Genomic DNA, 14,648 nt, shown 5'->3' on the forward strand with positions numbered 1-14,648 from the left:
GCCTTCCCATAAGGCATATTCATAACCTGGCACTAGCCTATTCATGCTAGTCCACCACAGTAGTGCTTATTGATCTAGTTTATCAATACCTGGAATTGGCAGTAATGAAGGCTGCAGTAAAGGATGGATTTGACAACCTTCACCACAATAGAAATGATGGGCATAAGATTGGCAGACTTGGTGTGCAGAAACTCTTGGTGGATAATTCAGTGCACCTTGTTGATGGGCTGTGTGTGTCTGGCAGCCTCATAAAAAATAACTGAAGCTGCAACAAGCCATCAGGCCTATATGTGACAGTCCTTGTATGAAATATACCTACCTATTTCCACCTATCATCCCAATCCATAAATCTGTCTAATCTTCTCTTAAAGCTCCCTAATGACTTAGCACTAACAACTTGATTACTGAGTCCATTCCAATCATCTACCACTCTATTTGAGAACCAATTCTTTCCTATCTCTTTTTCAAATCTAAATTTTTCAAGCTTGAACCCGTTATTTCTTGTTCTATCCTGGTTAACGATCCAAAGAATTTTGCTTATGTCCCCCTCGTTATAATCCTCATACCACTTAAAGACTTCTATCAGGTCCCCTCTTAGCCAGCACACTTTGAACTCTGAAGACTGACAATCTTGAAGCACAATGAAATTACATCATTACATGGGGTCACCAATTCATGCAATAATCATGACATAATAACTGATAACATAATAGCATAATATATCTTTTTTCTTATTGTCTGTGTAGATGTCAGTTCTCTGGTCCTTGGTTTTGCAGTAGAGATTGATGGTCACACTGTGGAAGATATCAGCTGGCCACAGCAACATGGCTGAGTTGGGCGCAGTCATTAAAAGGGTGAATCTTATACTGGCTTGGAGATAAAAGAGTGGAATTAATGACTGACTCTTTGCATTGCTTTGCTGAATCTCGAACAGGCTCTCAGGAAGAAGCTAGCTCAAAATCAAGGCCTCTGAGAGATAATGCTGTCAATAGTTGAGGAATGTAATCTCCAGCTATTATTGTGGTCTTCATGAACAGGACTGGCTGTCTTACTTGTGTACCATAGCACTAGGTGAAAGTCCAAAATGCCTAACTCTCAGCCATATCACCTGTATCTGTGTCCATTGTTGCTATAATTGATAAAAGATAACTGAGATTCACCATGCTGCAGGTCAGCTGAGGGTGAGGTGTGCCCTACATTTTTGCCAAATGACCACTAAGAGGCAAGTACAAGCTGTCATCAAGAATTGTGAGGCATGTCAGTCCATTGCCCCTGCTCTGGTGAAGTTGAAGAAGGGGAAATCTGGATGTGGAAAGAATCAGTATAGATAATATACAGGAGGGTATGCGACAACAAACGTGATTCATTCCAATGTAGCGTTCGTTATGGCAAATGTGTATTGTGATGACTGAAGAACCTATGGAAAAAAATTAATTGGTTCCAGGGAATCAGAAAATAATAAGAAAAAAAAAAAATGAATGAGCACATTTCCACTACCTACTAAATTTGAGATAACACAATTAGATACAGTACCATCCTGAGTTTTGCAGCCTAGTCCTAGTACCATCCTGAGTTTTGTGCTGCTCTGACAAGTATTGGCCACATTTACCTATTGTTGGCATCACACATATACATATAATAAATCCCACCAAGTCAGAGCACTCTCTCTCTCTCTCTCTCTCTCGCTGTGAAAGTAAGAACAATCCTAAAGATTGCTTAATAGAATGAGAATGATTGAGAATGAAAATGGAATTACATAAATGAGTGAGAAAGAATGAGAAACAATGAAGCGAAAATGACATAAAATGAATGAGGGGGAGAGAGTGAGAAAGCAAGGTTTCACTCCCTTGTCCCTTATCTCTGACAGATAAGGGGGAAGGAAGGTGACAGGGAAGGAAGTTTGAGACAAGATGAAAGAAAGGAGAAGAAAGGAAAAAAAGGGAGAAAGGGACAGGCAGCAGATAGGTAAGCAGCAGCTTGCACAGCTGGTGAGTTAGTCTTACAAGTTTAGTTTGTTATCCCGATTAAATTTTTATTAAAATTTCTGTGCTTGCACTTGTGGCAAGTTTGCTATGCTAGTTTTGGTTTGTTATTCTGATTAAATATTTATTAGAATTTCTGTGCAGTATTGCAGTTGTACATTATAGTGACCATGCGTTGTTGTGTATCCTACTGTACTTCATTGTGATGGACAGCCTTACTGAACTCTTAATGGCTGCATGCCATCTTGATATGCTACCTGGCATCATCTTTGACTTGATATGTGAAAACATCACAAAACAGCTAGAGGCAGTGTTTTATGAACGTGGAGCACTGGAGGAGCAGCTCACTGACAACGACACTGCTTTTCATAGCAAAATGTCCATTGATTTTGCAAAAAGGTGGTGCATGCATCTGTTTTCCATTTCAGATGTGGCCATGTTCTCTTGGGAAATGATATAGAAAGTATGGAAATGTATGAGTGAGAGGATGGGATCTCTGTAAAGTGATATGAATGGAGGGGCAACCATAAAAGTAAGAAGCTTTGTCAGTACTGCAGATCAGTTTAAAATGAAAGTTGGTCAGCTTTTAGTCCCTATGCCTTCAATCTTCACACACACAGTGTAGTGGTTAGTATACTCAGTTCATAACTGAGAAGGCCTGAGTTTGAGTCTCACATGCAATGAGGCAGATTGACAAACCTCTTAATATGAAGCCTCTGTTATCCTAACAATAAATAGGTATGGGATGTAAGCTGACAGATTGTGTTTTGCTGTTTAGGCGTGTGGCAAGTGAGTGGTCTCAGTTCTACTCAAAGATTGGTTGTTATGAGCTCTAAGTTCTTTCCATAGGCTAGCAGGGTGACCAGCAGATGACCATAGGTGGATGTCATAAGATAAGATGTTAAAGAAAAAGCTCCTTGGAGTGCTCTGTACAGTGATATTGTGATGGTGGATTTGACTAGAGAAAAGTTCAGCTGAAGATAGAAAGCCACTTGACAAATACTTGAAGATCAAGGACTAGATAAAAAAAAATAGCATGATAAAAACAAAATATCTGTGAATGAGAGATTAGGGGAGACAAGGAGTGAAATGGCATGTATGACATCACAAGGGCTGTAACTTTAAATACCTCAGGTAAAAAGTGACTGAAAACAGATATGGACTCTGAAATTAACCACAGAATACAATGTTCATGGTTGAATTGGAGATGGCCATCAAGAATTCTGTGCAACAAGAGGATTAAGTGCAAGGGTAAATGATGAAGTTTTATAAAAATGTAACACCAGTCAGAGATGTGACCAATAAAAAAGGCTCAAGAATGAAAACTGGAAGTGGAAGAGATGAAGATGCTGTGATGTATATGTGGAACCACAAGAAAAGATAAGATCAGAAATTATTTTGTTAGATGGACAATTAACACAGCAAATATTTCAAAGAAATTACAATAAAGAAGATGATACTGGAATGACCATGTCATGCTAAGAGCAGACCATGTGTGTAGGAGGGTTATGGCCATGGAGGCAGATGGAAGAGGAAGGAAAAGGGAACTTCTGATGGAGGGATAGCATTACAAATGACATATAGGAAAAAGAGCATGAAGGAACAAGATATGCAAGACAGGAAAAAGTAGAAAAGGCTACTAAGAAACAGTGACTTTATACAGATATGGGTTAAAGTTGAAGGCAAAGAACAAGATTAGATTATCTTTCCCTTTCTTATGTTTTAAAAGAAGATGAAGAAGGAGGATCATGATGAAACACTTAAGTTACTTACCGGACTGCTTGCTGTGTCCACATTTCCTGCAACTGCCCAAGGAGGCGCCGAAGCTCGTCCTCATCCCAGCGCCACACTATACTGTCAAAATGAACTGCCCACAGGTTGAGGGGCAGGTCGCTAGCCAGACAATACTGGGGTTTCCTGCAAGAAGCACACAAAGGGGAAACTACTTTCAAACACAATAACAAATGAACTAATTCAGCTTTTTTATATTAACAATAAGTTGTCAGTTTCTGTGTGTGTGTGTGTGTGTGTGTATTTACCTAGTTATGACATATGGGAGAGAAGCTAAGCTCACATTGTCCCATCTCCATAATTATTTATATCCAACTTTTCCTTAAAATCATGAATATTCCTTGCACAGACCACATCCTCCTCCAGTCCATTCCATGCTTCTGTGCTTCTATGAAGGAAGCTAAACTTCTTTGTCCCTTCCGCAGGTGGTTGCTCTTAGTTTTCTGTCCTTTTGTTTCTCTTTCATTCATTCAAATAGATCTTCCCTATCCATGTTTTCCATCTCACTCAACATTCTGTATGGTGCAATCATGTCACTTCTCTCTCGTCTCTTTACCAAGGGTGAGAGTTGCATCCTAAATAGTCTCTCTTCATAGGGTAGATCTCTCAATTCTGGTATAATTTTGGTTGCTGCTCTTTCTACTCTTTCCAGCTACCTTGTGTGTGTGTGTGTGTGTGTGTGTGTGTGTGTGTGTGTGTGTGTGTGTGTGTGTGTGTGTGTGTGTGTGTGTTTTTCACGTGGTGACCAAACTACTGCAGCATACTCTTGTCTTTGGTCAATCATTGTGATTAGTATTTTCTTGTCATTTCCTCATCCAGATATTCAAAGGGCACTCATATATTTATTAACAGGTTGAGAGTTTCACATGTTACCTTATTGATATGCTTCTCCTGTGATAGTTCCTCTGAAAATATAATTCCTTTGTCTTTTTCCTCTATTGCCTTGTTAACTTTCATTTCCCATCTTATAATTGTATCTACACCTATTACTCTTTCCAAGTTCCATCTTTATACACTTTCCAGAGTTAAGTTCCATTTGCCATATATTGCTCCACTTCCACACTTTACCTGGATCTCTTTGCAATTCCTTGCAATCTTTGATGTTCTTCACACTTCTCAACAGTTTTGCATCATTTGCAGAGACTCACATACCTGATTATATTTTCCACCATAGTTTATATACACTGCAAACATCACAGGTGCCAACACACATTTTATACTGGATACTACTCTGATGTCTGGTCCATTATTACTGTTCTCATCTCCCTGTTCTTTAACAGAACCTCCATCCATTTTAGCAGGCCTTTATTTAGACCACCTAACTTTTCCAATTTCCATATAAGTCTGTTGTGTGGCACCTTGTCAAACACTTTCTTTAAGTCTTGGTAAATGCAATCTACTCAATCCGTTTCTCTCTTGTATTATATTAGTTGCTCTTGGGTAATAATACAATGTTAGTGAAACAAGATCTTCCCTTTCTAAAATCCAAATGAGTATTTTGTAAGGATTTCATTATCTTCCAAAAATTTGGTCCATTTTGTTTTTTATTATCATTTCACATATTTTTGATACCAATTTGTCAATGAGACTGGTCTGTAACTGAGTGGGTCTTGTTTGTCATCTCTTTTGAATATGAGCACGATGTTTGCTCTCTTCCAATCCTGTGGAACTATTCCATCAATAATGAAGGCACATAAGATGGCATGTAATTTATCCATAAGCTGTTTGCTACATTCTTTTACTATCCATTCTAACACTCTTTATGGTCCTGCTGCTTTCCTCACATCTAGATTCTTGATGATCTCTTCAATTTCCAGTACTGTTAGTTGAATTTCTGTCATTAGTTTATTTTCCCTTATGTCTGGTGGTCTGGTAAATTCCTTTTCTCTTGTAAGAACTTTCTTGAAGCTCTTATTTATAATTTCTGCCATCTCTAATGGATCCCCATATAGAACTCCATCCACCCTTAGTTTCTCTATGCTCTCTACTTTTCAATTTGCCATTCATATGCCTATAAAAGAGTTTTGATTCATGTGTACACCTGTCTATTACATCTTTTCATATTGCATTTGTTCTTCTCTTTGAAGCTTTATGTAACTGTTTCTTGCCTGTTTGTAATTATTCCATGAGTTAATTCTTTTCTTTTCTCCATTTTTTCCATGATTCTGCTTTCTTTTAGGCATAAATTTCTTTACATCTTCTTTGTTTACTTTGAGAAATCCATCCCATCTTCCTTGGGCCCTGTAGCTTTGTGGAACACATCCCATCTTTCTTCCTGAAAGAAGTCCCTCATGTTGTAAAACCCTGCCATGACATTCTTCATTCCTTTTACACTCCGTTTCCTCATTTACTTTATATTCTATGATAGCGTGGTCACTTTTGGCTAGTGGAGGCTCCATCTTGACATTCTTGATTACTTCCTTGCTAAATAAGAGATCCAGTCTTGAAGTTTCTCCATCATTTTCAAATCTTGTATAATTTTTTATCCATTGCATTAATACATTATCCATTGCCAGCTGTAATACATAACTTATTTCCCCATGATGACTCTGCTCCCTCAGTGCACCACTCTTTATTGTTAGCCTCCTATCATTATAACTTTTCACCTCGTAACTTTTTCTCTAGACAGTTCCTTGTGTCTCATCATTTCTTCATATTCTGCTGTTATCCAGGCATTAGTTTTGGGTGTTATATGTGCTACTATGAAATGTAACTTTTTCCTAGTTTTCCTTCCACTCCTGTTTTTAAGGTTTCTGCCAGTCCTTTGTCACATTCTATCCCAACCACTTTTGTGCATTTCTTAACTAGGAACATCACTCTTTTTTTATTTGTTCTACTTCTTTTCCATATGTTGTATCTATTTTGTACAATGTCCACTGCTTCCAATTCATCACATAAATTTGTTTCTGTAAGGCCTATTATATCTGGAATTTTTAATTGCTGAGATAGTGGCATTTACATTTGCATATGCCACTTTTTTTGGTTCAAATACCACTTCCTCACATTCATATCTAAACCTTTTAAATAGAACACCTTCTGCTCTTCCAATCCCTCCTTGTCTTTTAACTCTACTTCCTTTCTCAATTCAATGAACTCTTTTCTCTCCTCTTCATTAAAGTCTCTTCTCAACCACATGTTTTTTTGTTTCTTCTTTCTTGGCCAGGCCCCAGGTTCCTGCCACAGCCTCTTTGCCATCTTTGTGTGACATGAATTTAATTCTAATGGGTCTATGATCTTCACCTGTGAATTTCCCAACTCTGTGACATTCTTCCACTTCATATGTGTGTGTGTGTGTGTGTGTGTGTGTGTGTATTTACCTAGTTGTATTTACCTAGTTGTATAATACAGGGTCCGAGCCAAAGCTCAATTAGTCCTGTCTCCATACCCGAATTTGTCCAATTTCTCTTTAAACATGTGCACACTCTTTGCCGCAACTACCTCTTCTTTTAAGTTATTCCATATTTCAACCGTTTGATGCGGAAAGCTGTATTTCTTAATATCTCCCAAACAATGACTCTTCTTTAATTTCTTCATATGTCCCCTTGTACGTCTATCTCCTTCCTCCACTTTTACAACTAGGCCATCTCTGTCTATCTTCTCCATGCCATTTACTAATTTGAACATTGTTATCAGGTCTCCTCTTTCCCTTCTTTCTTGCAGTGTTGGTAATCCAATTTCTTCCAGTCTTTCCTCGTAACTTAGGTCTTCCAATTCAGGTATCATTTTCGTAGCTGTTCTTTGTATTCTTTCCAATTTCCTTAAATCTTTCTTTTTGTGTGGAGACCATACCACTGCTGCGTATTCCAGTTTGGGACATATCATGTGTGTTATGATTTTCTTCATCATTTCTTTGTCTAGGTAATTAAATGCCACCCTGATATTTGCTAGCAAATTATATGTAGAGCCAAATATTCCATTGATGTGTTTTTCTGGTGAAAGCGTGTCTTGAATTATTACTCCCAAGTCTTTTTCTTCTTTGCTCTTTGGTATTGTGATACCTCCCATCTTATACTCCCATGAAGGTCTCCTTTTACTTCTTCCCATCTCCATTACATGGCACTTCTTTATATTGAATTCTAATTTCCATCATTTACTCCATTCATAAATTCTATCAATATCCCTCTGTAGTTCCTCACAATCCTCTTGGTTCTTTATTACTTTCATCAATTTTGCATCATCTGCAAACATATTAATGTAGCTATTTAAACCCACCGTCATATCATTTATATAGACCTGAAACATTTTAGGTGCCAACACAGACCCTTGTGGTACTCCGCTTGTTACTTCGCACCAACTTGATTTATTATCTCTGATTACTGTACTCATTTCCCTACCTTGGAGATAATCCTTCATCCACTTAAGTATTTTTCCTTTTAGCCCTCCTCGATGTTCCAGTTTCCATATGAGTCTTTTATGTGGAACTGTATCAAAAGCTTTTTTCAGATCTAAATAGAATGCATCAACCCAACCATCTCTCTCTTGTAGTTTATCTATTACTCTTGTATAAAAGCTCAGTAAGTTTGTTACGCAAGATCTCTCTTTCCTGAAACCGAATTGTTTTTCTGTTATTATATTTTCTTGTTCAAGATATTGCACCCATCTGTTTTTAATGACTATTTCACAGAGTTTACTTACAATACTCGTGAGTGAGACTGGTCTGTAATTCAGTGGTTCCATTTTATTACCTCCTTTGTATAACGGTACTATATTTGCTCTCTTCCATTCCTTTGGTACTTTTCCTTCCTTTAAAGAACTGTTAATTATCTCCCATATTGGTTCTTCCAATTCCTCTCTACATTCTTTCAATATCCATCCATTTACTTCGTCTGGCCCCATCGCCTTCCTAGTATCTAGCTCTTCCAGTAGTCTTTTAATTTCTTTTCTTTCCACTTGTATGTTTGCTATTCCTTTCTGTTGTTCCTCATCTCCCAGTGATGCAAAGACAGTTTCTCTTGTAAATACAGACTTAAAGCTTTTATTCAGTATCTCAGCCATCTCTTGTGTGGTTTCATAAATTTCTCCATTTTCGTGTGTGTGTGTGTGTGTGTGTGTGTGTGTGTGTGTGTGTGTGTGTGTGTGTGTGTGTGTGTGTGTGTGTGTGTGTGTGTGTGTGTGTGTGTATGTGTATTTACCTAGTTGTAACATATAGGAAAGGAGTTATGCTCATGCTGTGATCTTCATGCCTACTTTTGTTCAACTTATTCTTAAAATTGTGGATGTTTCTTGCACAGACCACTTCCTCTTCTGGTTGGTTCCGTGCTTCTATGCTTCTGCTTAAGAAGCTATACTTCTTCACATCTCTCCTGCAAGTGGTCATCTTCATTCTCTTGCCGTGTCCTCTAGTTTCTCTCTCATTCCACACACAGATCTTCTGTCCAACTTCTCCATTCTGTTCACCATCCTGTACACTGCTATTAGATCTCTCAAGCTTTTTTCTTCCACAGTCGGAAGCATCATTTTATTGAGTCTTTTCTCATTTGGGACAGCCTTTAGTTCTGGCACCATCTTTTGTTGCTAATCTTAGTACTCTTTCCAGTTTTTTTATATTTTTCTTCTCATGGGATGACCAGACCACTGCATCATATTCCAGCCTCAGCCACATCATTGTGACTATTATTTTCTTCATCATTTCCTCATCCAAATATACGAGTGCCATCTGTGTGTTTCTCAATAAATTAAGAGCTTCTCCCATTAATTTGTTCATATGTTTCTCCAGTGACATATTTTCTGCCAGTCACTCCCTATGCCACTCTCTTCATAGTTTCATTTCCCATTTTATAGTCATATGTACATCTGCCACTTGTGCCAAATGTGTGTGTGTGTGTGTATTTACCTAGTTGTACAGTACAGTTGTCCGAGCCAAAGCTCAATTAGTCCTGTCTCCATACCTGAATTTATCTAATCTCTCTTTAAACATGTGTACACTATTTGCCGCAACCACTTCTTCTTTTAAGTTATTCCATATTTCAACCGTTCGATGCGGAAAGCTGTATTTTTTAATATCTCCCAAACAATGACTCTTCTTTAATTTCTTCATATGTCCCCTTGTACGTCTATCTCCTTCCTTCACTTTTACAACTAGGTCATCTCTGTCTATCTTCTCCATGTTGTTTATTAATTTGAACATTGTTATCAGGTCTCCTCTTTCCCTTCTTTCTTGCAGTGTTGGTAATCCAATTTCTTCCAATCTTTCCTCATAACTTAGGTCTTCCAATTCAGGTATCATTTTCATAGCTGTTCTTTGTATCCTTTCCAATCTCCTTATATCTTTCTTCTTGTGTGGTGACCATACCACTGCTGCGTATTCCAGTTTGGGGCATATCATGTGTGTTATAATTTTCTTCATCATTTCTTTGTCTAAGTAATTAAACAAAGAAATGGGTGTGTGTGTGTGTGTGTGTGTGTGTGTGTGTGTGTGTGTGTGTGTGTGTGTGTGTGTGTGTGTGTGTGTGTGTGTGTGTGTGTGTGTGTGTATTTACCTAGATGTGGTTTACAGGAGAGGAGTAATCTCATAGTATCCCATCTCTATATCTATCTAGTTTGGTCTTAAAAGCATGGACAGTTTTGGCATTTATGTCTTCACTGAGTTCATTTCATTTGTTCACACTTCTGTAAGGAAAACTATACTTCTTGATGTCTCTTCTACAGTTAACTTTCTTCAACTTTTTATTGTTCCCTTGTACTCTGTGTGTCTAAATTTATAAAACATTCTTTATCCACATTTTCCATACCATTTATCATTCTATAGATTTTATTAAATCTCTCTCTCTTCTATTTTCAAGGATAGGAATTTCCAACATTCTTAATCTCTCTTCATAGGTCGCTTTACTCAACTCTGGAACCATCTTAGTGACTGCTCTTTGTATTCTTTCCGCATACTCCAATCTTGGTCTTATCATGGAAATCAACAACTTTTTTATCATTCCTTTTTATCCAAATAAGAGAATGCCATTCTTATTCTTTTTTACAAATTCATCGTCTCTCCAGTAATTTTATCAGTGTGTCTGTCTGGAGTAAAATTTTCAGTAACTGTTACTCCCAAATCCACTTCCTTTTTTGACTTCTTTTACTTCACACCTTCCATCTCATAATGATATTGTATTCTTTTCTTACTCTTACCAAACTCCATTACTTTACATTTACTTAAATTGAATTCCATTTGCCAAGATTTACTCAATCTATTTATCTTATTTAAATAATCTTGCAGTACCATACAGTCATTTACATCTTCTACCCTTCTCATCAGCTAGCATCATCTGCAAATAAGTTCAAATAACTATCTATTTCTTCATTTATATCATTCACATATATTACAAACATTATCAGTCCCAACATTGACCCCTGTGGGACACCACTAGTTACTTTCAGCCAAGATGAATTTTGGTCTTGTATTACAGTTCTCATCTCTCTATCATTCAGATAATCCTCCATCCAATCCAGAAGTCTTCCTCCAATTTTTCCATAATTTTTCATCTTCTATAGCAATCTTCGGTGTGGTACTTTGTCAAATGCCTTCTTCAAGTCTAAGAAGACACCATCCACCCTTCTGTCTCTCTCCTGCACAATATTGACTACCCTTGAATAAAAGGACAATAAGTTCATGGAGCATGATCTTCCCCTCCTAAATCCAAATTGACAATTCACTAAAACTTTATCTCTTCCAAGTGTTCCATCCATCTTTCCTTTATTGTTCTTTCACATAACTTTCCTACAACACTAGTCAAGGACATTGGTATATAATTTAGTGGGTTTTCCTTGTTTCCTCCTTTGTATATTGGTGTAATATTTGCTCTCTTCCAATCTTTCGGTACTCTTCCCTGTGATAGTGATGTCACCACTAGACTGTGAATTTTATCATCCATTTGTCCTCTACATTCCTTCAGTATCCAGTTTGATACTCCATCTGGACCAATTGCTTTATTTACTTCGAGTTCTTCCATCATCTTAAATATTTCTTGATAACTGACTGGGACTGTACTTAGTATATTCCTCACCAACTTATCCCTTCCAGCATCAGACTCCCCTTCCACAGTAAATACCGATCTGAAACTATTGTTTATAACCTCCGCCATGTCCTGTGCATCATCATAGATTTTTCTTCAACTTTCAATCTTGATACGCCTTCCTTCTTCTTCATCTTCCTATTAATTAATATGTCTAAAGAATAGTTTGGGTTCATTTATACAATTATGTTATATCTCTTTCATAGTCTCTTCTCTCCATTCTTATTATCTCAATGCACTTGTTTCTAGCATCAATATACTGCTCCCATCTGCTCTCAGTTTTCCTCTTCTTCCATCTATTCCAAGCATTTGATTTATAATTTCTAGCCTCTTTACATTTTGTATTGAACCATTCTTTACCTTTTCTACATCTCGCTCCTCCTTTAGGTACAAATTTCTCCACAGCAGAATTATATATCCTTATAAATTAATCCCATTTTTCCTGAACATCTTCTGCATCTTCAAAGTCTGTGTGTGTGTGTGTGTGTGTGTGTGTGTGTGTGTGTGTGTGTGTGTGTGTGTGTGTGTGTGTGTGTGTGTGTGTGCCCTTGCTTGGTCATATTGTGGTACTGAAGATATGAGTTAAGCTCTCTATAGCTGCATTCATTCAGCTTATTGCTGAAATCATGGATATTCTTTGCCTGTGCCATCTATTTCTGTAATGAATTTGAACTAACAATCTGAAATTTGAAAAGCTGAACTTGTCAGCATTAGTGGCTGGCAAGAATTTTTTTTTTTTTTATGTAGGAGGGACACTGGACAAGGGCAACAAAAATCCAATAAAAAAAAAGCCCACTGAGATGCCAGTCCCATAAAAGGGTCCAAAGTGGTAGTAAAAAATTGAAAGATAAGTGTCTTGAAACCTCCCTCTTGAAGGAATTCAAGTCATAGGAAGGAGGAAATACAGAAGCAGACAGGGAGTTCCCAAGTTTACCAGAGAAATGGATGAATGAGAATAATGTATTAGACAAGTGTATTAGAGAAGTGAACAGAATAGGGGTGAGAAAAAGAAGAAAGTCTTGTGCAGCAAGGCCGTGGGAAGAGAGGAGGCATGCAGTTAGCGAGATCAGAAGTGCAGTTAGAATGAAAATAGCGGTAGAAGAGAGCTAGAGATGCAACATTGCGGCAATGAGAGAGAGGCTGAAGACAGTCAGTTAGAGGAGAGTAGTTGATGAGATGAAAAGCTTTTGATTCCACCCTGTCTTGAAGAGGAAAATGAATGGAACCCCCCCAGACATGTGAAGCACACTCCATACATGGACAGATAAGGCCATTGTACAGAGTTAGATGCTGGGGGGGGGGGTGAGAAAAATTGGCGGAGACATCTCTGCACGCCTAACTTCATAGAAGCTGTTTTAGCTAGAGATGAGATGTGAAGTTTCCAGTTCAGATTATAAGTAAAGGACAAACCGAGGATGTTCAGTGTGGAAGAGGGGGGGGCAGTTGACTGTCAATGAAGAAGAGGGGATAGTTGTCTGGAAGGTTGTGTCGAGTTGATAGATGGAGGAATTGAGTTTTTAGGCATTGAACAATACCAAATTTGCTCTGCCTCAATCAGAAATTTTAGAAAGATCAGAAATCTGGCATTCTGTGGCTTCCCTGTGTGAAATGTTTACCTCCTGAAGGGCTGGACGTCTATGAAAAGACATGGAAAAGTGCAGGGTGGTATCATCAGCGTAGGAGTGGATAGGACAAGAAGTTTGGTTTAGAAGATCATTAATGAATAATAAGAAGAGAGTGAGTGACAGGACAGAACCCTGAGGAACACCACTGTTAATAGATTTAGGAGAAGAACACTGACCGTCTACCACAGCAGCAATAGAACGGTCAGAAAGGAAACTTGATATGAAGTTACAGAGAGAAGGATAGAAGCCGTAGGAGGGTAGTTTGGAAATCAAAGCTTTGTGCCAGACTCTATCAAAAGCTTTTGATATGTCCAAGGCAACAGCAAAAGTTTCACCAAAATCTCTAAAAGAGGATGACCAAGACTCAGTAAGGAAAGACAGAAGATCACCAGTAGAGCGGCCTTGACGGAACCCATACTGGCGATCAGATAGAAGGTTGTGAAGTGATAGATGTTTAAGAATCTTCCTGTTGAGGATAGATTCAAAAACTTTAGATAGGCAGGAAATTAAAGCAATAGGACGGTAGTTTGAGGGATTAGAATGGTCATCCTTTTTAGGAACAGGTTGAATGTAGGCAAACTTCCAGCAAGAAGGAAAGGTAGATGTTGACAGACAGAGCTGAAAGAGTTTGACTAGGCAAGGTGCAAGCACGGAGGCACAGTTTCGGAGAACAATAGGAGGGACCCCATCAGGTCCATAAGCCTTCCAAGAGTTTAGGCCAGCAAGGGCATGGAAAACATCATTGCGAAGAATTTTAATAGGTGGCATGAAGTAGTCAGAGGGTGGAGGAGAGGGAGGAACAAGCCCAGAATCGTCCAAGGTAGAGTTTTTAGCAAAGGTTTGAGCAAAGAGTTCAGCTTTAGAAATAGATGTGATAGCAGTGGTGCCATCTGGTTGAAATAGAGGAGGGAAAGAAGAAGAAGCAAAGTTATTAAAGATATTTTTGGCTAGATGGCAGAAGTCATGAGGGGAGTTAGATCTTGAAAGGTTTTGACACTTTCTGTTAATGAAGGAGTTTTTGGCTAGTTGGAAAACAGACTTGGCATGGTTCTGGGCAGAAATATAAAGTACATGAAACTCTGGTGATGGAAGGCTTAAGTACATTTTGTGGGCCACCTCTCTATCATGTGTAGCACGAGAACAAGCTGTGTTAAACCAAGGTTTAGTAGGTTTAGGACGAGAAAAAGAGTGAGGAATGTACGCCTCCATGCCAGACACTATCACCTCTTTTATGCGCTCAGCACACA

The 14,648-nt window shown here is 38.2% G+C and overlaps 1 protein-coding gene across 2 annotated transcripts in view; it reads right to left on the bottom strand.

The window, feature by feature from the left end:
• The window catches only part of LOC135113195 (tRNA pseudouridine(38/39) synthase-like), a 185,726-nt gene that overhangs the window by 11,750 nt on the left and 159,328 nt on the right, over positions 1-14,648 (bottom strand). For both annotated transcript variants that reach the window (XM_064028324.1, XM_064028326.1), the window contains one exon: positions 3,756-3,899. In XM_064028324.1, the coding sequence (XP_063884394.1) occupies positions 3,756-3,899 (144 nt within the window). The remainder of the gene's footprint in view (positions 1-3,755; positions 3,900-14,648) is intronic.

This window comes from Scylla paramamosain, chromosome 25 (assembly GCF_035594125.1).
Source record: "Scylla paramamosain isolate STU-SP2022 chromosome 25, ASM3559412v1, whole genome shotgun sequence".
In the NCBI taxonomy this organism is placed as follows: domain Eukaryota; kingdom Metazoa; phylum Arthropoda; class Malacostraca; order Decapoda; family Portunidae; genus Scylla; species Scylla paramamosain.